A 23110-nucleotide genomic window follows, 5' to 3' on the forward strand; every position below is an offset into this window, starting at 1 on the left:
ACGGCCGGAGTCCATCTCCCTCTCTCCCCAAGACCTCTGTGCCCCGTGGGGACTCTGAGACAAGTGGGGAGGCCAAGGGAGAAGTTGTCCAGCAGCCTGGCTCCGCCCCTTACCCTGTAGCCCCGCCCCAGATGCAGCCAAAGCCGTGGCCACCCCCTCCCCAGACAGCACCCTCAGGACTTTCCTAAGGGCTGAAGGAGCGTGGTGGCCACCGTGGCTGTTCTGAGGTCAGGGGCTCGGGGATCACAGTTTGTCACCCCGGGGGGTGGGATTGCTGCTGTCACTTGGTGAGCGGAGGGCAGGGATGATGCTAAACATCCTTCAGGCCACAGGCCAGTGCCCACAGAGTTCCTCCTCCCCTAATGTCGGTAGTGTGAGGTCCGGGGGCCCTGACCTAGGTTCATTCACTTCCCTCGATTTTCCATTCTCGCAAATGGGTGTCCGTCTCCTGCCAGACTCGGGTGCCAATCATTTCTGAACGGTTTGGAGACAGGCCTTGGGCTGGGCGGGAGTCTCCCCCACACCCCGGCCCCACACAAGCTTTGGGGATTCCTGCCCAGAGGCACACACAGCTCCCAGCTCCTTGGGAAAAGCCGAGAGTCCAAACGAGGCTCTCGCCGACCCTCCTATGGAGGATTGTCCCACCGCTGCTCAGTTCCACCGTGTCAGGAGCCTTCCGCACACGCGTGGGCTGTCACTCCATCTCCCCAGACTCCCCTGGGGCGGGCCTCATATGCATTTCACAGATGGAGACAGAGGAGCCAGGGAGTCAGCTGTCCCAGCACCACGCAAGCTGGTTCCCCCCATAACTCCCCCTTTGCCATGGTCATAAGGTCAGGCAAGGAGAAACCCAGGAGGGCTTCGCACAGTAGGGCAGCTTCCTCCTCGAGGCAGGAGAACGGATGAGGATAGGGACAAGGCACGCATCCTGTCTGAAACGTTGAAGAGGCCCCCGGGCTGTATGGGGATGCTCCCGGGGTCGTGGGTCGTGACCGGTGGCTTCTCCTCGCCCAGTCCCTGCGGCAGGTGCGGTTGAATGAGATTCTGCTGGATTACTCCCGAGACGCCGCGCTCGTGGTCATGTGAGTAGCGGAGGGGGCCTGGCGCCGAGGCCCAGGGTGGCGGCTTTGGGAGGGTGGCCCCTGCTGGGGACCTGAGCCGCCTTCCCCTGTGAGACGCAAGGGCCCACAGTCTCACCTGAGTGAGTGCCTTAAACAGAAGTCTTAACTTCACAGGGCTGAAGGTCTTTTTTTTTTTTTAAGGGTTTATTGGGCCATTGCTAGTAAAAAAAAATAAATAAATAAAAGGCAGGAGCCGGCCAGCATGGCTCAGTGGTTCAGCGTTGACCTATGAACCAGGAGGTCATGGTTCCATTCCCAATCAGGGCACAGGCCCCGGTTGCGGGGCTCAATCCCCAGTGTGGGGTGTGCAGGAGGCAGCCGCTCCATGATTCTCTCTCATCATCAGAGTTTCTATCTCCCTCTCCCTTCCTCTCTGAAATCAATAAAAATATATTTTAAAAAATAAGGAAGGAAGGAGGAAAGGGAGAAAGAAGCAGGTCCAGGGGCAGGGAGTCTGACCCCGAGGCTGTGCCTGGCGGAAAAGCCAGCATGTCAGCTCCTGCAGTTGAGTGCCTTATACACCAAATGGAGGGACAGAGATCTGGGTGGCTCTGAAAGCTGCGAGGTGGCCACAGCGTCCACAGGAAGACGTGCCCGCGCCTGTGGGCTGGCCGGGGGCAGAGACAGGAGAGACCACGTGTGAATAAGCAGAGGCTCCTGGCCACGGTGGCGCCTGGCGGCTCCCCCTTGTAGGCAAACGTGGACAGAGCTCCTGGCAGTTAGTGGATGTTCCCACACACACGCAGGGCGTGCCTGGCGTCTGTTGGTTTTGCTCGGCAGTTGTTAACCGATCCACCCCTCTTGTCTCCTCCTTCCGCCCTCTGGCCTGAGATCATTTACTTTGGGGCAGCTCACAGCGCAGGATGGTCAGGGCCAGCTGGCCCAGCCCGAGGCCTCCACCGTCCCAGGCCTCCCTGCCGCCCCTCACCACTGCTCTTCCCTTCCCTGTCACCTTTTCCTGCCGAACTCGTCTTGGCAAAGGGGACCCAGGTCATTCCGGAGGGAAATAGATTCCTGCTTATTTGGGAATCACCCAGCCCTCTTTGGCCGTCGGCCACCCCCCAATGGATGTCGGTGCCAAGTCTGGGCAGCAGGAGCAGAGGCCGCCCCAGCCCACTGCCCAGGCTCCGAGCCGGTCAGCCCTCGGGCTTCCGTTGCCCCTGCCCGTCCAGTAACCCAGCACCTCTGGTGGGTACTGGCCAGAGCTGAGTAAGTGGGAGGAGACGGTGGCACAGAGAGGGTCTCACGGTGGCTTTACTCTCTCGGAGGAAGACGTGGCCAGCGATGCCACCAGAGTCCCCTTCCCCGGGAGGCCCAGCTCAGAGGCTAACACTGGCCTTCCTTGCATTTCCCAGGGCTAGCCCCCTGGGAATCCCGCAGGCCAGCCAGCAGCCTGTGGAACCTGTTTTTCCTACCTGAACCCAGGATCAGGGGCCTGATGCAAAATGACAATGTGGGGGCCCTCTGTTCAAAACCCATTCGGAATCTCAGGATGGTGTCAGCGGGCGTCAAACCCAGCGTGAGACCCTTCGAAGTACGGGTTGTGCGAAGGTGCAGTTTGCAGGCCTGGGAAACTGGCTCGCCCCACACTGCCTGGGGCTCTTAGGGAGATGGATTTTTTTGTACAAAGCAAATGCTTCCTTTAATGAGGAAAGTGCTGGGTTTGTCTCCAAGCCTCTGGCCAGTATGTCTCCAGAGAATGTCCCCGGGGCAGGGCTGGCCTGGGAGAAGCCTGGGTCACAGTGCAAGGTGGTGGGACTGGCTTGTGCTGGGACGGCTCCCCAGCGTCTCCTTGGGTGTGGTGGCTGGTGTGTGACATGGCCCTTCTCTGAGCCTCAGTTTCCCTGATTATAGAAAAGAGTTACACGAAATGACTTCCAAGATTCTCTTCCACTCGGGCCTGTTATAGTTCGAGGTTAATTTGCCACCTGTTGGCACCGCTCCCCTCCTACTCCCCCCTCACCCCCCAGACCCCACCGACCTCTGGGGGATTAGCCGATACAAAGAGCGCTGAGTCCAGTCGCCTCAGAGCAGCCGCCTGCGCACAGCGTCCCACCCCGGCGGCAGCTCCAGCTGTTGGCTGCGGGCGCTCCTCTGGGCCAGCACGTAGCTGCATTTTTTGCATCACTAATCTCCAACCCAGACTGCCGCCCCACCTTCAGGGGCCTGGAAAATGGCAAATTCCTCCATTCCTTCCAGAAACCCGCATTCCCCAGAACTTCCAAGGAAACAAATTCCCCCAAGCCCCAGGAAAATGACAGAATCCCATTTCCCAGCATCCTCAGATGCATGGGCTGTGCTCCAGCGAGGGGTGAGGCAGAATCTGGTTGTTTGCTGCTTACAAGTCCGTCGTTTATCTGATTGTGGCCGTGTTTCAGTTCCGCTTAACCTGCGCCGAACCAGCCTATAACCAGCCCGACCAGCTCTGCCCGGATCGACAACCTTATTTCTGGTCTAACTTGGGGGTCTAGACCCTTCTTTTTCTCTATAAAGGCTCCCTCCTCAAAGCCCAATAGTGATAATCAAAGTAATAATCAGCATGCATTGATTGAGCCTGTCAGACACTCAAGGTATTGGGCCTGATTAATTTTCAAAACTCTACGAACTGGCTCTATTTTAATCACCTGCCACACACACACACAGACACACACACACACATACGACACACACACGCACACATACACAGACACACACGCACACACAGACACACACGCACACTCTTTGGAGATGAGGACATGGAGCCTCAGAGAAGTTAAGCAACTTGCCTGGGGCCTCACAGCTGTGAAGGGGGGGCTGGGCATGAAGCTGTGACACCGGTTCTGAGGCAGGGTCACCGCTTGTGCATGTGGCTGAGATCCAAGGCTGCCTTTCTTTGTGGCTAAGAGATGCAATTCTGAACAAAAAGCCCCTTGCCCCAGAGTGGCCTTTTTTCTAAAGATGAGTAGCTTAACACGCACACATCCTGCGAGCTGGACTGGCGCGTCAGCGACTGGCGCTGGCCCCCGCAGGAATGAGGGGTGCCCCCCGCCCTGAGACGCAGCCACCGGTCCCCTCGTGGCCTTGGAGGTTTCTGAATTTAGTGCCTGAAAGTGATGTGCTGGTCCCCAGAGGGCATTTCAGCCTTTGGCATAATGTAACTCAGGAAGGTCGGTTTCAATATGCCCACTTCCCTTTCCCAGAGAGTCACCAGCCACAAACTCATTCTAACTAAATGTCCTTGTTCCCCCTGACTTCCCCAGTCCTGGGGACCTTGCTTTTTAAAAGAGGGTAGTTTCCCAAGTGAAGCTTTATTTTTTTTTTTTATTGATTTCAGAGAGGAAGGGAGAGAGAGAGAGAGAGAAAGAGAGAGAGAGAGAGAGAGAGAGAGAGAAACATCAATGGTGAGAGAGAATCATTAATGATGAGAGAGAATCATTGGTAGGCTGCCTCCTGCACACACATGTATGTGCCCTGACTGGGGGTCGAATCGGGACCTCCTGGTTCATAGGTCAACGCTCAGCCACCGAGCCATGCCAGCCAGGCCCAAGTGAAGCTTTTGAGGGTGGAGTTTTAAATAAGGGGCAGCTGTTTAGGGGCCTGGATTCTCTTTCTCAGTGGAAGTGGGGGTTGCAGGGAGCAGAGGCAGCTGGGGTGGGCGGCCCCAGGACTTTGGGTCAAGTCCCAGCTCCGCCACTCACCAGCTTGGTCAGTAATAACAAGTGTGAGAACAGCTGCTGATGGGATGAGCCGCTGGCGAGGGGCCCTCCGTGTGCCCGTCTTCCTCGGGGCTCACAGACACCCCAGGAGGGAGCTGTGTGTGTCCTCGCTCGAGGGCAGAGAGCCATCTGTTAAAGCCACATGGCTGATGGCGTGACAACGCCACGACTCAGAAGGCTTCTCTGACGCCAGCGGCACGCGGCCCCATCCTTTCTGCCCCGTGTCCCCAGCTGCGGGCCCTGCCTTCTCCCCAGGGTTGTTTTGAGGTTCAGCTGAAATAAAACCTGCAGGTGTGCAGTCCCACGTACGGTGCTGGGGCCCCCACTTCCTGTAACCCAGCTGGCTCTGTGAGACGCCGGCTTCTCCCAGTGCCGAGGGCAGGGCAGCTGTGGCACCAAGGTGCCTTTTTGGAATCCCAAGACGGTAAAAGAGTCACTGCCTGAAACAGCCATGAGAATATGGCGGACCAGCCTCCCTGAGCAGCGAGTTATTTGCGCAGCTTTGCAGTTGGGACCAGGGGCCCTCCCAGGGCGAGGGTGGAGACCTGCTCCCAGGGCCTCACCTATAGAGCAGGACAAGGACATGCGTGTGAAGGTGTTATGTTGTGGCCACAGTCAGGTGTGTGGCTAGAGAGGCAAGGCTGCCTGATTGGAGTGGCCTGAGGGGTGGGATCACACACTTAACATCCCAATGGATCGGACCATGTTCTGGGCGCAGGAGAAAGGGGAGTGAATAGGACAGACCTGCCTGCTCGTGAGTGAACGTCCATTCTAGTGCGGGGAGACAGACAATGAATGAATGAAAAGAGGGTTTTGAGAGTGTGAAGTGCTGTGGAGACAATGACACAGGGTGATGTGAGAGAGATGGGAGACCTGCTCTGCAGGGGAGCGGGGGAGAGGGGTGACCAGGGAAGCAGGTGCACTTGAGCCAGGATCTAAATGATGCAAAAGAGTCAACCAGATAAAGAGCCGGTGGCGCTGCCTGCCAGGTGGAGAGAGCAGCAGGTGCAAAGGCCCTGGGGCAGGAACAAGCTTGCCATTTTGTCCAGGGGTGATCAGAAAGCTGCTGTGCTCTAGGGCTGTGAGCAAGGCTGAGGGTGGGAGCGGGTAAGACCCGGGAGGCTGGTGGGGACCAGATCATGGTGCCTTACAGGCCATGGCTTCGTTCAGAAATGCTCCACAGCCGGAAGTACACTTAGAGTCCTGCTTCTAGGGAGGGTGACAGGTCACTCTTGGGGTGGCCGGGAAGAAGGGCTTGGAAGGGGTCACTAAACAGAGTTGCCGTTCAGAAAGCCAACCGCAATCTGGGCTGCGAGCGGAAGGCCCCTGGGTCATTCCTCGTCTGCCTTTCCCCTGCCCCCCAGCACCTTGCCCATCGGGAGGAAGGGGAAGTGCCCGAGCTCGCTGTACATGGCCTGGCTGGAGACGCTGTCCCAGGACCTCCGCCCGCCCGTCATCCTGATCCGAGGGAACCAGGAGAACGTGCTCACCTTCTACTGCCAGTAACGCCAAGCGTGGCCACGCCTGCCCGAGGCTGAGGGCGCATCTGCCTGGGATACCCACCTCTCCCCGGGACGAGGCCCGCGCTCTGTCCCGCCCCAGGATCTGACTGAAGAGGCTGCAGGTTTCCAAACTTTGGTCGGACCCCACTTCCCTCGGACCTGTCCTCCGGGCTTGGTTTTATGGGCTGGCGAAGGAGCCTTTGAAGCTGGGTGAAAAGTTCTCTGGAGGATCCATCGTCCTTTTAAGTTCTTCTGATTTTGATGGCAGCATATTAAGATTTCAGTCTTTGATTGATAGACAAGTTTGAGTCAGAGTGTTGGCTGTTTGTACAGACGTTTCCGTGCCTGCCTTCTGCAAGGTCAGGAGAAGGGGCGCCCCACATGCACACCCCTGTCGCCCTCACCAAGGGACCCAGGGCTCCTGGAACCTCCATACTCATGCAAATTTCTCTAGCCACCTTTCATCCCCTGCGCTTTCAATAATAATGCGTCTTCGGTGTTTTGCCTGCTTCGCTGGGAGACCAGGGACTTTCAAACTGTTCAGGGCTGCAGCCCACAGTGAGGGATAGATTTTACGTCGAGCCTTGGAACAGACACACTTATTCTCACTCGGGTGACGCACGCCAATCTGTGCTGCTCTGATTCTCCTTCTCCTTTGGATGTCGGTTGCCATCCACTCATGAGTGTGGGACCCAATAATGGGGGTGACCCCGGTTTGAAAAACAGCGTAGACCTTCCTTTGTGCCCTGAGGTTTTTGACAAAAGGTCATGTAGGTCTCACTGCCCTCTCCGTCCTCACCCCACAGGGAAGCACTAACAAATAACACTCGAGGCGGCACATTGTCGGGGGATGGGGGGCGGCGTATCAAGGAAGAGCTTCCAGGGAAGGGAGAGATTTAGGGAGTCTGGTGCCAGGGTGTGCAGCTTTAGATCTGGTTGGGGAGGGAGGATGGATGGTTAGGGATACAGGTATGGGGGGAGGTCAGGAATGGAGAAGCAGAGCTGGGGGGTGCAAGATTGGACAAAGGATCCGAAAGGTGCATGTGTGGCCCCAGGTCGGGTGAAAGGATGGGAGGAGGGGCCACTGGTAAGAGATAGAGCCGGTGCATTGTGGGTGGTCGTAGAATGGGGGTCAGAGCTGAGAACCTGGGGAAGATGGGCCTTGTTCATGCACAGGTGTTGGGGTCCCGGGATTGAACACCCCCAGAATGCTTGCACCCCCCATGCTTGGATGTGAGAGCAGAATGAACGTGAAGAGACACCAGCGCTGGTGGGTGGGGCTCCCTGAAAGGGCATCTCAGTTCTGGGTGCATGTGTGTAGCATGCAGTGAGCTGTTGGCGGGCACGGCTGGCCGGGCCTTTTCCAGGAGACGGGTGGCAAAGGAACAAGGTGTCTTTGGGTCTGCTCAGCCCCCTCCCAGCCCTCTGAAGCACCCTCAGTTATGGAGGGTTAGGACCGAAGGACACTGGCATTTCTCCGGTCATGCGGCTGCAGAGAACAACGGCTCTGGTCTCAGGCTGTTCCATGGGCCTTTTGCTCAGCGGGACTCCGAGTGACCCAGCGCCTGGCTGGGCTGTCTGACCGGGGACGGCCCGCTGCTCCCTGGGGGCCTCGGGAGGGCGCCTGCCTCAGCCATTCCCCCAACTCCACATCCGATAAAACCTCAGGCAGGGATTACAGTCCGGAGCCACATGGAAAACTATTTCCTGGTGAACGGACACTCCCTCTCCAGACCTCAGGGAGACCGGACCCAAGGACAGAACTTGCTTTGGCTTCAGGCATTAAATACTAAAAGCAAAACTTCACTCCGAGGGGGACTGAATTTTTAACAATGATAATAGCTTGGGGGGTGGGGGGGAGGGAATGAAAGCCTTGAGTTAACAGTGAGGTCAAAACAGTGAAATGGATAAAAATACATTCACAGGCGGGTCAGTGGGCGGGGGGGGGGGGTAAGGGGGGGGCAAGTGGGGTGGGGGGGTAGGGGGGGTGGGGGGGTAGGGGGGGTGGGGAGGTGGCGGGTAGGACTGACTTGTTTGGGAACACACTGTTTTTCAACTCTGCTGAGCGCATTGTTTTTTCAGCCCTGGATTGAACTTTTCGGAGCGTCCACGGGTCTACAGGTCACGTGGCCAGATCGCTGCACGAGTGTTTTCTGGAGACGTTTTCCCTTTGCTTCTCTTGCGTGCGTCTGCAGACTCACCGGGAGCCTGTTTTCTTCCGTGTTAGAAAAGTCTCCCAGGATTTTTAATCTTGCCTCAAACCAAGAGGTGGAGTGGGACGAGCCACAGGGTGGCCACCAGGGGAAGTGGATTTGAGTTTCCATCTCCCCCCAAAATTGGCCGTGTGACCTCGATACACCCCTTGATCTCTCTGGGCCTCAGTCTGTGAAGGGGAGAACTGGCCCAGACCAGGTGTCACCAGCCAGCTGGCCTGCTGAGGACTGTGGTTTGGCCCACACTTGGTTGGTCAATGTCCTGGGGGGTGGGGTGGAGAACGCATTCTCCAGGGCCCCCCCCCCCATGGCCCCCCACTTCCTCTGCTGAGTGATCAGGAGCGCTCGGAGGCTGTCCGGTCACTGTTGGGGCTCAGGGCACTGGGAAGGTGAGACGTTTCAGTCCACAGAGCCTCTCCGTGCCTTGGATGTGAAGTGCTCCACGTTAGTGAGTTTCAGTGTGTGTGTGTGTGGGGGGGGGGGCGCGAGGGGGAGGGACAAGGAGGTGTCTTCCCTGTGGTCCTCCCATTGTGTGTGCATGGGAAGCCTGACCCTCAGGCAGGGGGTCATCAGGGCCCGGCCCCAGCCCACAGCCACACCCACCACCAGAGCAGTGACTCCTCTCTTATCTCTCTCCCCCCTCCCCCCCTCCCCCCCCAATCCACTGCCCAGTCAGCTCCCAATTTCCCCTCCAGATTTCATATCCTCTTTTCGTTCCTGCCCACACCTGTCAGCGGAATGTTCCAGAAGAACCACCTGGCTGAGTGGCCCCCAAGCACATGCAAAACAGGCTTTGCTTGTAGCTGTATATAACTCAGGGTGTCAAGAAAATAAAAATAAAAATGCTCCGTACTTCAAACGTGTTCACAGACACGGGGCCCCAGCCAGTGGCTTCATTGGCCATTCATTCCCCATTCGAAGTGAGGGCTGAAGTGAGGGTTCACTCACGCGTGACTTGAGCGTCTCTGCTGAGAAGGAACCACAACACATTCCGTTTCTAAAAATACCGAGTGGGCAGAGCCTCGCGGAGAAGCACCCGGCGGGGAGGCCAGACAGCGGAATGTCACACGGATGCAAGGCAGCGGCGGAAGGACAAGAGGTCTTCACACGGAGAGCTACAGAACCGGGAGATGCCCGGGGGTCCTGTCTTGGAGAAAGGTGGGGTGGGTGACAGTGAGGAGGTTTGGGACGCAGGGCAAAGGGCCTGCCCACAAGGAACCAGAGCTGGGGCCACCCTGACAGGCCGGCATGATGGGTGTGGTTTGGCGTGGGCAAGGCTGGCCCGACCAGGTCGGAGGTAAGAGGGTTGGAGGGGTGCATGGAGAGGCCGGTAAAAAGGAAAGCTGACCGAGTGGAATAGGAGGGCTGAGCAAGCAGAAGTGAGTTCCTGGAGGAGATGAAAAAGTCCCACCACTTAAACAAGGCTGTTCCTGTAAATGATGGCTGGAGCCGCCCGCACCTTTGCCTACGTGCTAGGCCTAGCCTGTAACCAGCTTGGGGAAGCTGGGTGTTTTGCTAGGGAAGAAAATAAAGAAACTGACACACATAGCGACGGGTGCTATGACGAATAAAGCTGCCATCAGCATTCCCATGCAAGCCTCTGATTTCTTTTGGGTAAATCCCTGTAAGTGCAATGGCTGTGGTAGGGGGGGTGGGTGTTTAACTCTATGAGAAACTTCCAGACCATGTCCACAGGGGTGTCCTACCAGCCACCTAGGAGAGCTCTGATAGCTCCATATCTTTGCCAATACTTGGTGTTGCAGAAATTCACTTTAAAAAAGAGTTCCTGCCCGGCCGGTGTGTCTCAGTGGTTGAGCATTCACCTATGAACCCGGAGGTCACGGTTCGATTCCCGGTCAGGGCACATGCCCAGGTTTTTTGGTCTAGATCCCTGGTGTGGGGTGTGCAGGAGGGCAGCCGATCCATGATTCTCTCTCATCATGGATGTTTTTCTCTCTCCCTCTCCTTTCCTCTCTGAAATCAATTTTTTTAAAAGTTCCTTAGTGATTATTTCACAGGTAGGCTCGGGAGCCTGTGTACTGGACTCGAAGTTCCCTAAATACTAATGACTAACATTTCTGAAGCACTTCCTACTTGTCCGTATCTGTCCCAGGACCTTTAACGCTGTCCTATCATTTAAGCCCGAGCACCCTATGAAGTCAATTCTATTCTTCTTCTTCCTATTTTAAAGATGAGGAAATTAGGCACAGAGCTTAAGTAACTTGCTGAAGGTCACACCGCTCCTACATGGCAGAAGCTGGGTTTGAAAACAGGCAGTCTGGCTCTGAGTCCATGAGTCTAACCACTGAGCCCACACAAGTCCTGTACACAGGTACCCTTGGGGCTTACTCAGAATTGCTACCATTATTATTGTTATTCAAATGCCACCCTTCCTTCAGAGTTCCAAGTTCACCTCTGCCATCCAGTTTTCTCTGTCTCACCCCTCCTCTTCTCTGCCTCTTGAAATCCCTGGATGGAATCATGAGCCCTTCAGAAATGTAAGAGGCGAGCTTGGGGTTGTCTTTTATTTTTGTATTTTTGTACAGTCTTATCACCCCCATGGTTTCGGTAAGGTCACCGAGCCCAGGGTCACCGTGTTTGTCCTTCTGTTCCTGGCACACTTGTTGACTTGAATTTTATGTTTGTCTAAAGGTGCTAGAGGCAAAAGCACCAAAGAGCTTTCAAAGGGGGTGCGAGCTCCTTGGGACATGACCCTGGGCCAGGGGCCCTCACACTTTGTAAACAGGGGGCCAGCTCACTGTCCTTCAGGCCGCTGGAGGGCCGGACTATAGTTTTAAAAAAAACTATGAACTAATTCCTATGCACACTGCACATCTTATTTTGAAGTAAAAAAACAAAACGGGAACAAATACAATATTTGTATTTGCATGTGGCCCGCAGGCTGTAGTTTGAGGACCCCTGCCCTCGGGAATCACAGACATTGGATTGCCGTTTCCCGGCGGTGGGGGGCACCCCTTTACCCTCTTCCTACGACTGGAAATGGGGCCACCGGAGGGGCCCTGAGGCTCATCACTGCAGCTAGAATTCTTAATTTCCCACTGAGGCCGTCCTCTCCCGCCTGGCTGCCCCCTGTAAGGCCTCTGCTGGTTTCATGTGGCCTGGCCCCACTGGTCAGCCTCTAGCTGGGTGCAGGACTACCGGGTCATAATCAGTCATTTCCTTCCATCCTGACATATGAAAAGCTACATGATTCGTGGGACCCAGTGAAAACATAGGGCTCTTCTTCAAACTTTTTTTTTTTTAAATCTTATACAACTTCAACTTCTTCAAACTTTTATTCTGACTTTTCAGATGTTGACAGCAGAGCATGAAATCAGTTTAAGGCGAAGGTTGACCTTTGATAGGAAAAAAATACCGCCCTAAGACATGACTTTTGGTTATAAAGTGTTAATTTCAGGCCGAGCTGGTTTTGCTCAGTGGTTGGAATGTCAGGCGGCGCACGGAAGGGTCCAGGGCTCCATTCTGGCCAATGTACTTGGGCTGCAGGCTCCATCCCTGGCCCTGACTGGGGCGCCAGTGGGAGGCAGTTAATCAATGTGTCTCTCTCACATCATGTTTGTCTCTCCCCTTCCCTTCCAACTCTGTCTTAAAAAGGAATGGAAAATATGTCCTCAGGTGAGGATTAACAACAAAAAAGTTTTAATTTCTGACCGTCCCATGTGGTCACTTCAGGTCTCTGAGTTTCTCAGGCCGCCAGGCAGGCCTCCCCTGAGCTTGCCAGGTTTAGGGTGAGGTCCCTTTTCGGCCACATGACACACCTGGAAAAACAGATGTCCCAACAGGACTGGAGCGGGGATGGGGCCGGCACAACGTCAGTCTTGTTTTCAAGCCCCTCTCTCTACAGTTGGGAAGGAGGGAGTGTGGCCTGGAGAGCGGCCTTTGTGGTCACATGTTAGAAGACTTGAGAACCCTGCGCTCCAAGTCTCAGCCCCAATTTCGAAAAAAGCACCTGTCGGCTGCCCAGGACGTGGGTCCCTTTCCAGCGTCTCCAGGTGCCATCGGCGGGTGGCCTGCTTGCCTTTCCCAGGGCGAAGTCCCACCCTCCAGGGTGTAAGGGGGGTCAAGGCGGAGGCCACATGGAAACTGGCCACAGGGGACCCAGGAAGGACGGCCCTGCTTCTTCCTTGCGCTTCTAATGCGCACGGGGCGCCCTTCTGGGTGGGCTCGCCAATCGGGGAGATGTGGGGAGGCCTCCCCGGTGGGTCGGGGTGCAGGGCCTGACGTCCCTCTGAGGGGAAGGGGGGCTGGACGCCTGGGGTGCAAAAGGGCAGAGTGCTGCTTTGTGAGCACACAATCTGCAGAGGCTGCCCAGCCGGGGTGGACCTGGCTGACCCTCCCTACGGCGCCGTGGGCACCCGGAGCTAGGGAGCGCCCCAGCGTCCTCGGGACAGAGCGCACCCCGTGATGGCCTCCGAACCCCGGCCCCCGGGCCGCAGCCCCGACGCTGGGTGACGCCACCGCGGCGGGTTGCATCAGCCGCGCCCACGCGCTCGGCCCGCCCCCTGCCCACGGAGCCGGCCTGCGATTGGTCCACGTCGGGGACGTGGCCTCGGCCTTAGCCAACGGGCGGCGGCCACACAGGGTTCCGAGCGCGGAGCCGGGCGCGGGGAGCCTATAAAAGGGGCCCGAGGCGGGGGCGCGCGTGCGCGCCCCGGAGACGCGAACTGTCGTTGCGGAGCTTGCGGGCGGCTGCCCGGCACCTCGGAGAGCGGACGGAGGAGCCCACGGCGCAGCCGACATGGAGGCCGAGCCCGAGCCCGAGCCCGTCACGCTGCTGGTGAAGAGCCCCAACCAGCGCCACCGCGACCTGGAGCTGAGCGGCGACCGCGGCTGGAGCGTCGGCCGCCTCAAGGCGCACCTGAGCCTGGTCTACCCCGAGCGCCCGGTGAGCCACCCGCCCCGCCCGCCGCCGCCCCCCAGCCCGCCGTGCGTCCCCCCAGGAGTGCCACGTCCGCCTCCCCTTTCCCTACAGCTTCTCCCTTCGCCGGTCTCCCCCGATCGTGGGTGCTCACCCCGTCACCTCCCCCAGGGCCGGGGTCTCCCCTCCCTGCCCCACCTCCGGGGGCACCCGGTCTCCCGGCCCGGCAGCTGTCACTTCCTGGTCCCGGCCGCCATCGCCCCGCCTTCCGACGGGCTGCCTTCCCCTGCCCCCTCTCCTCCTGGCCCCCCTGCCCAGACCCCCGCCCCTAGGTCCGGCTTGTAGCCCGAGCCGAGCCGCTGCAACAGCAGCGTGACCTTGGGGGAGGCCGTTCACCCTTCAAGCCTCAGTTTCCCCCCCCCAGCGCCCGGGCGACTTAAGGGTTCCTCGTTCAGACCGCGTCCCCGGGTGGAAATTAGGAAACAGATGCTGCAGAAGTTCTCCGGGTGTGGCCGGGGTCCCCTGGCGGGGAGGGCGGGGCGGGGCCGACCCCAGGACGCCGGCTGGGGAAGCGGGGTGCTCTCCTGGGCGGCGTGTACGCGGGGCCCCACACCCAGGGCCGGACGTGGCTCTCCTGGCCCAGCCCCTCCCTGCCACGCTCCGCTCCGCCGGGTCCTGCCGGGTCCCCGGGAGGAGCCGGCGCGCTGCGGGTGGAGGGAGGTGGGGAAGGGACGCGCCCAGGCGGAAGGAGGCTCCCGGAGTCCGGGCTGGAGGACTTGGGTTCCTCAATTACGGGGACTTCCTGGCTTTGTTTTGGTGGACACGTCTGTCAGTATCGCCCCGTCCCCTCCCTCCCTCGGCCCCGCCCTCCCACGTGACGGAGGCTGAGAGCTGGACAGTATTGACTTTCCGCCCTGATGTTATGTAAGTGTCCGCGGCGTTCCTGGCTGCCCACAAGTGTAGTCCCGGGTCGGGCGGGAGGAGCCGGGGAGATCGCTCCGTCCGACCCCAGGAGGGGCGGGGTGTGCGGCCGCTCAGGCTGGGGGCGGTTTCCCGTCCGTATTGGTTCCCTGCCTAATGTGGAAAGTGAGCTGTCCTTTTGAAATGTGCCTGTTGGTGTGTGTGCCTTCACCTGGGGGCTCTGGGGTTTCACCCAGGGGCCGCGTTGCCGAGCGAAGGGCTGTTGGGGACCCAGGTGGGTGAAGCAGGTGCAGTCTCTGGGGCGGAGTGTTGGAGGAGAGCCTTCCCAGGGCCGCCTGGGGTGAGGAGCGTCACTGCCATGAAGCCTCAGGACCCAGGAGCAAATGAAAGGCCTCCCAGATCCTAAATGTGGGCTTAAAACTTACAGCTGGAGAGGTCTGATTTGTTTTCTTTATGATAGTTGTTGGCTTAACACGTTTAATTGTTTAATCAGCCTCCTCGGTAAAAAACACAGCGTCAATTTAGGCCTTTAATCGGGGAAGAAATTGAAATGGCAGGCAGCTGTGGACTGCAAAGCTTTTCCAGTGTGGGGCTTTTTTCATGTGTAGGACTCAGGTCTTAAATAGCATTTTACAAAGTCATGTGCATCGCACTTGCTGATAAAGCCAACCGGTGAGAACACGGCATCCAGTATAGTAGTTTCTGTACTTGTTTTTGTCGCACAGTTTGTAAAAATCCGGATTGATGCGGTTATTGTTTTGTTTGTTTTAAACCACTTGTTTTATCATCTCAGGCTACTTGGCGGAAACAGCTTTATTCCAAGTGTTGCATAATAGGTTTTTCTGGCCAGAGTAGGTTGACAGGTTGGCGATCTCCAGTGTACCGACTGGCGTTTGAGGCCATTATTTTTAAGTACAATTCTCAAAGGAATTAAAAACAGGCTTTAAAAGTGAGATTTGTAGAAAGTGTGTGGAGTCCCTGTGGTCTCCCAAGTCACTGGAATGGATGAGAGGGGATGGCATCCAGGCTCTAGCTCAGCCGTGGGCAAACAACGGCCCGTTTGAAATGAATAAAACTAAAAAAAAAAAAAAAGACCGTACCCTTTTATGTAATGATGTTTACTTTGAATTTATATTAGTTCACACATACACTCCATCCATGCTTTTGTTCCGGCCCTCCGGTCCAGTTTAAGAACCCATTGTGGCCCTCGAGTCAAAAAGTTTGCCCACCCCTGCTCTAGCTGCTAGAGTAGCAGGTAGTGACCGTGGACAAGCCAATTTCAGACTTTTCCCCTTAAAACAGGAGTGCGGATCTCACAGGCTGTAGAACTGTCACCCACACCGTCTCCTCTGTGACTGCATTTGTGTGTCCTGAAATGTCTCTTCCGGGGCTCGAGTGTAGAATTGCTTCTTGTTATTTTGGGACAGTGCGAGGTGGGTTTGGTGGGGCCCACTTTGGGAGCACTTCGAGTTTTCTCTGAAACGAAACACAAGTGTTGAAGTCAGTTGCTGTAGGAGCCCTAATCAAATGTGTGTTTCTAGTGGCAGAACGCAGTTTCCCTGAGTTAGTAGGTTGCTGTAGGTTTTGTGGACGAGATCATTTGCCATCCTAAATTTATTTATATGTGAGAGACCAGCTTAATCTTAAAGCACTTTCTTAAATAAAAGTTTTGTCTATGGGGCCTTTGAAGAAACGTTTTCCTGTGATGTGCTGGGAAGAAACGCGTATTTAAATTATGTGTACGAAGCAGTGTCTTCTGCGGTTGGGAACTCGTGGGTTAAACGCTGACTCTTGCTCTTTCTTTCCATGATAAGCGCCCAGAGGACCAGAGGTTAATTTATTCAGGGAAGCTGCTGCTGGATAACCAGTATCTCAGGGACTTGCTTCCAAAGGTACATCGTTTATATATTAACTTCCGAATGTTTTGATGATCTTGCCAGGTTGAGTTCAGGTGCTAAAGTGCCTCCATCTCTCTCTTAGCAGGAAACCCGGCATGTCCTACACTTGGTGTGCAATGTGAAAAGTCCGTCCAGAATGCCAGAAACCAGCGCAAAGGTAGGTCTGAGTGGATGCCCTGCGTCCTTCAGACTCTCGGGGGGAAGAAAGGACATTGGATAGAACTCTTCAGAGAGATTTTATGGTCTTTTTATTGTCATGTTTTGTTTCGTCCCCAGTGAGAATTAGGAATTAGACACTTACAGTGCAAATGAGAGCTTACTGCGACAGTGGCAGGCAGGGCCATATTGGAAAGAGGGGCTCCAGCCACTGTCTCTGGGCTGTGATGCCACCTGCAGAGGCTGCGCATCGCTGAAACAACAAGGCTCTCTGCAGCGGGTTTTCATGGACTTGGGCACATAAGCTTCTTCCCAGGAATTTTTAATTTTTATAAAGAGTAAGAAAGTGAATATATTTTCTTTGGAAAATTTCATTGTGAAATTCTATCAAATGATCTTTAAAGACATATTTGACAGTCTATTTATGTCTCATCTCACAGTGTGCATTAATACATGTAGTGACACACTCTAAATTGGCATTATATCGCTATTTCCTGAAACAGCTGAACATAGCATAGGAAATTCTCTCCTTTAGGTTGTTGGCTGAGCTGTATTTATAAATTGTGCTGGTCAAATTTAATTTCTTGGTTTAGTAAGTGTAGCCATAGAGATACAGTGCATTACCAGGAAGCATTCTCACCAATGGTAACTTCATTGGAAGATTTTAATGAAACTATAACATAATTGCTCTAGGAAAAAATATCAAATATATATACACACACACACACAACACATCTATATTTTGAAATTGTGTTAAATTTCAGAATATTTTTTACATAACATTGTATCTATTTAATTTTATTACGTTCAGAGGTCGGGGTGGGGGACGTAGCCATTCCCAGTGAAATCATTCTTTCAGCTTGATTTCAGCCGGTTGCATCAGGCCCTTTGTCTCATGATCATGTTGCACTCACCTAGGTTGCTGAATCTACAGAGCAGCCCGCTGGCCCCACTCAGGGACAGTATCCTGGGGATTCCTCAAGCGATGGTGTGAGGCTGAGGGAGTCTCTTCGGAACCTTTCTCCCTCTGGCTGGGAGAGCATCTCGAGGTGAGTGTTACAGTAACGAACCAGGTTTATGCACCATGAACAGGCCCGTTTGCATCCATTTAGGAATGAGGTGTGTGTACACTGTCTGCTTACAGAACTTTAAAATGGACAGAGTGCTGCTTTATAGGGGTTTCCCTAGAAAGATCTTTTATGAACTTAACCTTTCTCACTACACAGCCTTCTTTTCATTTAAACTCAGTTCCCGCTTATTTGTATTAAATCAACTCCATATGAAATGTGGAGAAATACGTATCGAAAGGCATCTCCCCTCCTGCACGGCTGTGCTTTGCATGTGCTGACCTCACGGTGGGAGGCCAGTGCTGCTGCAGGGGAACAGCTGTTGGAAGCGCCGTGCAGCTGCTCCGCTGAGCCGCTCGCGTGGCATTGGGTGACAGAGGTGGAGAGACGGTTTGAAGACATGTTCTGCCACGGACTGTTGATGGTGCTGGAACAAGGGCCATTTTCTGTGGAGCCATGAGAGCCCTTTCCTTCAGAGCCAAAGCCAGAAGTGACTGTCGCTCTTTTATACGTGATGACTGATAGCGCCAGGTGTTTGAGGATGAGGAGTTGGTGGCGTTTCTTAATAAATGGTCATTTCAAGCGCACACAGGTGGAGGGAACTGGATGATGAATCCCCACGTAACCATCACCGGCCCAGTAACGACAACGTGTCGCCATACTTCTTTCATCTATTCCTCACTCCCCCCCTTTTTTTCCCTGAAGATTTAAAAGTAATTCCCGGACATGATATCATTTTACCCCTACGTACTCGGTACGTAACTGTAGAAACCCTTTAGTTTTCGTGCGCATCTGCAGTGCCATCATCGGAGCCAGGGAGCACCTCTGCCCCCTAGTTCTCACGCTCTGATTTTTAAATGAGTCACGCCGAGGCCTGCTTGTATTGGAACACTGCTTTAAAACACGCTGGGTGTGGAATTCAGTTAAAAGAGACTGTCAGCTTGTGACTTGGATTCCTTTTTGGATAGAAGCACTTAAAACTGCTTCCCTCATTTGGGCTGTGCAACTTGAGAACTGAGGCCCATACCTGACTGAATTTCACGGTAATAAAACCCGATGATTGCATTCAACTATTTACTGAGCAGCCAGCGCATAGGGCTTTGTTTAAGAAATGAGTTCACCCAGTGGAGATGAGCATGTAACCCACTCCTGATCTCCCACAATTCCATTCGTTTCCATCTTGTGGAGTTGACTGTGTGCAGCTCACAAAGCCACTCGCGACCCCCGTGCCCTGTCCTAGGCCGTGTCAGACTGTTGCATGATGGGAAAATGAGTGTGTTTGGTGTCAAACAACAGCTCTCAAATCCAGCCCTGCTATTAGCTCAGTGACCCTGTGCAAATAAATCTCATCTTCCCTGAGCTGCACTCGGGGCTTCCTCGTGAAATGGGGAGAGCTGTCTCCCCACAAGGCTGTTGGGGATCCAGTCGGATAACTGCCCAGCAGCCTGTCCAGGGCACAAGTGGCCGGTGAGCAAGCATGGGCGATGCCACATGCACGCATCGCTGGCCCGGGCATAGATCCTGACCTAGAGGAGGGAGAGGGGTATTGGGAGGCGGGAAGTGTCCTTCAGGAAAGGCTTTGGGAGGAATGTGGTTTCTTAGAGCTGCTTCCTAAAGGAGAACAGTGGGGTGAAACCTGCAGTGAGACTCGGCAAGTCCTAAACGGGAGTGGGAGCCACAGCCTCGGACGGTACAGCTGTGTGCGTGTCCGTGATGGCACAGTGAGAACCAGTGCTGGGAGGGCTGGGCCCTGGCGGGAGTGCGTCGTCAGTACATTCTGTGCTCGCGTTCCAGTCACCTACGCGTAGCTGTCATACGCCCATTCTTCAGTCTCTGTGATTTGAATTCCTGATTGTCGTTTAAACTCAGTTTTTACTTATTTGTACTAAACCAACTCAAAATCTGCATTTAAAACCATCTTTCCTAGGCCGGAAGCTGCCCAGCCGGCGTTCCAAGGCCTGGGGCCTGGCTTCTCGGGCTACACGACCTATGGGTGGCTGCAGCTGTCCTGGTTCCAGCAGATCTACGCGCGGCAGTACTACATGCAGTAGTGAGTCCTTCCCTGATGCGCGGGGGCAGGGCCGGGCGGAGGGAAAGCCCATCTTGTTACCTGGCCAGCTAGGGAAGGTCACCCGTGCCTGCAGAGCGCTGTGGTTCTGTGGGTGGAGTACAGTGTGAGTGATAACTGCTAGCCAATTTGTTATCGATGCCCCATGTAGGGGCGCTGGTGTCTGATACATGCTTTCCCGCCTTCACTTATGTTCCTTCCTTTTCAATCTGTATCTTTAAAGCTTTGTGAAAATTTTAATTTGTTACTGCACCACACTCTTAAAGTGGCCTGGATATTTCATTCCAGACAAAATATCTTGTTGCTGCTCCTAGGGGTAGAAAAGGCATGTATAGGTAGGATTGTTGGTAAAGACGTTCTTCACTGCCCAGGCAGTGTGGCTCAGTGGTCGAGGATTGACCTGGGAACCAAGAGGTCACCAGTTTGATTCCTGGTCGGGGCACATGCCCGGGTTGTGGGTTTGACCCCAGTAGAGGGTGTGCAGGAGGCAGCCAATCCATGCTTCTCTCTCATCCATGTTTCTATCTCTGTATCCTTGTCCCTTCCTCTCTCTCTCTAAAAATCAGTAAAAACCTATTTTTAAAAAAAGAGATGTTTTTCACGACGTTAAAGAAAAAACTAAGTTTGTATGTACCTACTTAGAGTTCTTCACAGTAAAGTCCCCCGCGTGAGGACGGTGACGACCACGGTCTCACGGAGCTTTGCTCTCAACAGCATCTGCCCCTGTCGTTTCCATTTCAGTTTAGCGGCCACTGCTGCATCGGGGACTTTTGTTCCCTCACCAAGTGCCCAAGAGATACCCGTGGTCTCCGCACCTGCTCCAGCCCCTATTCACAACCAGTTTCCAGCCGAAAACCAGCCAGCCAATCAGAATGCTGCTCCTCAAGTGGTGGTTAATCCTGGGGCCAATCAAAACCTACGGATGAATGCGCAAGGTGGCCCTCTCGTGGAGGAAGATGACGAGATAAATCGCGATTGGTTGGACTGGACCTACTCAGCAGCAACGTTCTCCGTTTTTCTCAGCATCCTCTACTTCTACTCCTCCCTGAGCAGATTCCTCATGGTCATGGGGGCCACCGTGGTTATGTACCTGTAAGCAGACCATCACTCCCTTTCCCCCTCAGTACAAATGGCACTTACGGCCACGCCAGCACTTCCTGAGCATGTACTGTGTGCCAAGTGCTGTGTGTGTTGTGAGTGTGAATTGGTGACTAAGCATGCCGCCCCTTTAAGAGCCTGACAGGCCAGTGAGAGCCTGGGAGGTGGTGGGGTAGAATGAGATGGAGGGATAGACGGTCTTTGCAGGGGGCCTGGCTGTGAGCGTCCAGCTGGGAGGGGTGGGGAGGGAGGGGGACCTTACCTGCTGAGGAGACCCTTCTTGTTGAGCAGACTCACTGTGCTCTTGACTAAGATGGGCTTTTATGTGCTTCCTTTGAAGGCATCACGTTGGGTGGTTTCCATTTAGACAGAGGCCGGTGCAGAACTTCCCGAATGACGGGCCTCGTCCGGAGGCTGCAAACCAGGACCCCAATAATAACTTGCAGGTATGGAGCTGCTGCGAGCCGGGGGCGTGGCGTGAGGTGCAGGCGCTCAAACCGCAGCCTTTACAATCCAGTGTCCTGGTTTACCGCTTTATTAGGCTCCATAGCTCAAGATTTCTTCCTGTTTCTTCTTCTTTTTAAATTATATTTTTATTGATTTCAGAAAGAGGAAAGGAGGGGGGGAGAGAGAGAGCTAGAAACATCAACGATGAGAGAGAATCATGGATTGGCTGCCCCCTGCACACCCCACACTGGGGGTCGAGCCTGCAACCTGGGCATGTGCCCTTGACCGGAATCGAACCATGACTTCCTGGTTCATAGGTCGATGCTCAACCACCGAGCCACGCCGCCCGGGCTCCTATTTATTCTTGATGGTAGCTATTTTGAAAACATTAACATGTCACAGCATCTATCAGGTATTTTTGTCACATGGCAATTTGCATTTTGGCATATTTAAATAATCTTTTTAAGTTCACTATTTTGAGTGTTCAGTGGTCTGCAACCATATGTTATGTCATGGAAACAGCTAATGGATATTAATTAAGGATTAAGAGCATAAGCATCTCACAGAATAGATTTCCTGAAAAATAACACACAGAAATAGAATTTTTATAAGGCAGTTTAATGCATACTCCTAAAGGATATTTTTAAGTTATCCTACTATCTGTTTTTAGAACCCTGGGTTTCCATTTCAAATTCTTTTAACTCACAACATCGCCAACACTGGACTATCCATATTTAATGAAGGGTAACTTAATTACTTGGTTAGTAGTGGTTGAAGATCTAGTTGCTACACCTGCTTTGATACTTGCTGCTGGGAATATTTGAAACGATGAGAATGTCACCAGCGCGGCTGTGCCATGGAGACCGGAGAACACGCCAGCCAGGACCCAGGGCGTCGTTCCCGGGGCCCTGCCCGCCTGACGCTTCCCATAGGGCACGAGGGAGGGGCCAGGGTTGCCTCTGCCACTGCCCAGCAGGGTCTGGTGTGGATCCCGGTCCTAACTGCTTTCTCTCTGTTTCATTACCAATAGGAAGGCCCTGAGGCTGAAATCGAAAACCCCAACCGCCTCCCTCCAGACAGGAACGTAGTGGATGGCGAGCAGACCAGCCCTTCATTCATGAGCACAGCGTGGCTCGTCTTCAAGACTTTCTTTGCCTCTCTCCTTCCCGAAGGCCCCCCCGCCATAGCAAACTGAGGCGGTTTGCCTTCTGGCTGCTGGTGGCCTGGGCAGGCATGGACTGGACCATTGATCCAGCTAGATTTCCTCACCTGGACACGGCGATGGCACAGAATTGGTAAAGAACCAACAAGGAGGAGGAGATGCTTTTGTGATCAGGCAAAAGCAGAAAGTAAGACGTGAAGCCATGATACAAATCGATGAACAAAAAATGCCCAAGGCTTCTCATGTCTTTATTCTGAAGAGCTTTACTACCTATTGTATGTAGTTTATAAGCACTGTACATAGAAGGCGTGTCGCATGTTTATGCCTGAGGACCTTTCCCAGATACGTGTGTCTGCATGTGTGTTTGTACATAGATGTCATAGAGGCAGAAATGGTTCTGCTGGTGCGATTTGATTCCTGTTGGAATGTTTAAATTACACTAAGTGTACTACTTTATATAATCAATGAATTGCTAGACATGTTTTAGCAGGACTTTTCTAGGAGAGACTTCTGTATAATTGCTTTTTAAATGCATTGCTTTCCTTCAAACCACGGGCAACTGTGCAGAGGTGGAAACCTTTGCTGGGTTTTCTGTTCAATAAAGTTTTGCTATGACTGATCCTGGCAGAGTCTTAGCCGTCTACTCCGTGCCCGGGCCACTGGATGGTCAACAGTTGAGATCCTGATTTTTTAAGTAACCTGAATGTTTTGCTGCCTTTTATAAAATGACTATTGGCACTGATGAAAAATGATAGTCAGGCCGTGGAAGTCTTAGTTTACTAAGAATACACTTGTGTTTGCCCTCATTCCCGGATTTAAGTGGCACTGGCTGACATAGACCCGTCCAGGTTCCATCCCCAAACCTCATGTTGGTGGCATTAGG

The 23110-nt window shown here is 54.2% G+C and overlaps 2 protein-coding genes across 3 annotated transcripts in view; both read left to right on the forward strand.

Annotated features, from left to right (window-relative positions):
* Positions 1-6828, forward strand: part of SLC12A3 (solute carrier family 12 member 3) — a 28286-nt gene extending 21458 nt beyond the window's left edge. Inside the window, exons 25-26 of the mRNA XM_081108253.1 lie at positions 1015-1082; positions 6181-6828. Coding sequence (XP_080964379.1) covers positions 1015-1082; positions 6181-6322 — 210 coding nt within the window. The 3' untranslated portion in view covers positions 6323-6828. The remainder of the gene's footprint in view (positions 1-1014; positions 1083-6180) is intronic.
* Positions 6829-13202: 6374 nt separating this feature from the next.
* HERPUD1 (homocysteine inducible ER protein with ubiquitin like domain 1) lies at positions 13203-22847 on the forward strand. 2 transcript variants are annotated; one of them, XM_081108473.1, is made up of 8 exons: positions 13203-13437; positions 16146-16223; positions 16312-16386; positions 17304-17434; positions 19380-19502; positions 20262-20612; positions 20959-21064; positions 22096-22847. In XM_081108473.1, the coding sequence occupies exons 1-8, from the start codon at positions 13291-13293 to the stop codon at positions 22258-22260; spliced, it is 1176 nt and encodes a 391-aa protein (XP_080964599.1). In that variant the 5' UTR covers positions 13203-13290; the 3' UTR covers positions 22261-22847. The 2 variants fall into 2 exon arrangements, with proteins under 2 accessions (XP_080964599.1, XP_080964600.1); XM_081108474.1 differs by having other exon boundaries at positions 13265-13437; positions 16315-16386.
* Positions 22848-23110: the final 263 nt, after the last annotated feature.

This window comes from Myotis nattereri (assembly GCF_964212035.1).
Source record: "Myotis nattereri genome assembly, chromosome: 15".
NCBI classification, from domain to species: domain Eukaryota; kingdom Metazoa; phylum Chordata; class Mammalia; order Chiroptera; family Vespertilionidae; genus Myotis; species Myotis nattereri.

Bases quoted from the DNA above. Each gene is read 5' to 3' on its own strand.
- HERPUD1 (XM_081108473.1), top strand. From the start codon at position 13,291: ATGGAGGCCGAGCCCGAGCCCGAGCCCGTCACGCTGCTGGTGAAGAGC. The intron at 13,438-16,145 runs GTGAGCCACCCG...TTCCATGATAAG, and splicing joins TGGTCTACCCCGAGCGCCCG to CGCCCAGAGGACCAGAGGTT. The intron at 19,503-20,261 runs GTGAGTCCTTCC...TTTCCATTTCAG, and splicing joins CGGCAGTACTACATGCAGTA to TTTAGCGGCCACTGCTGCAT.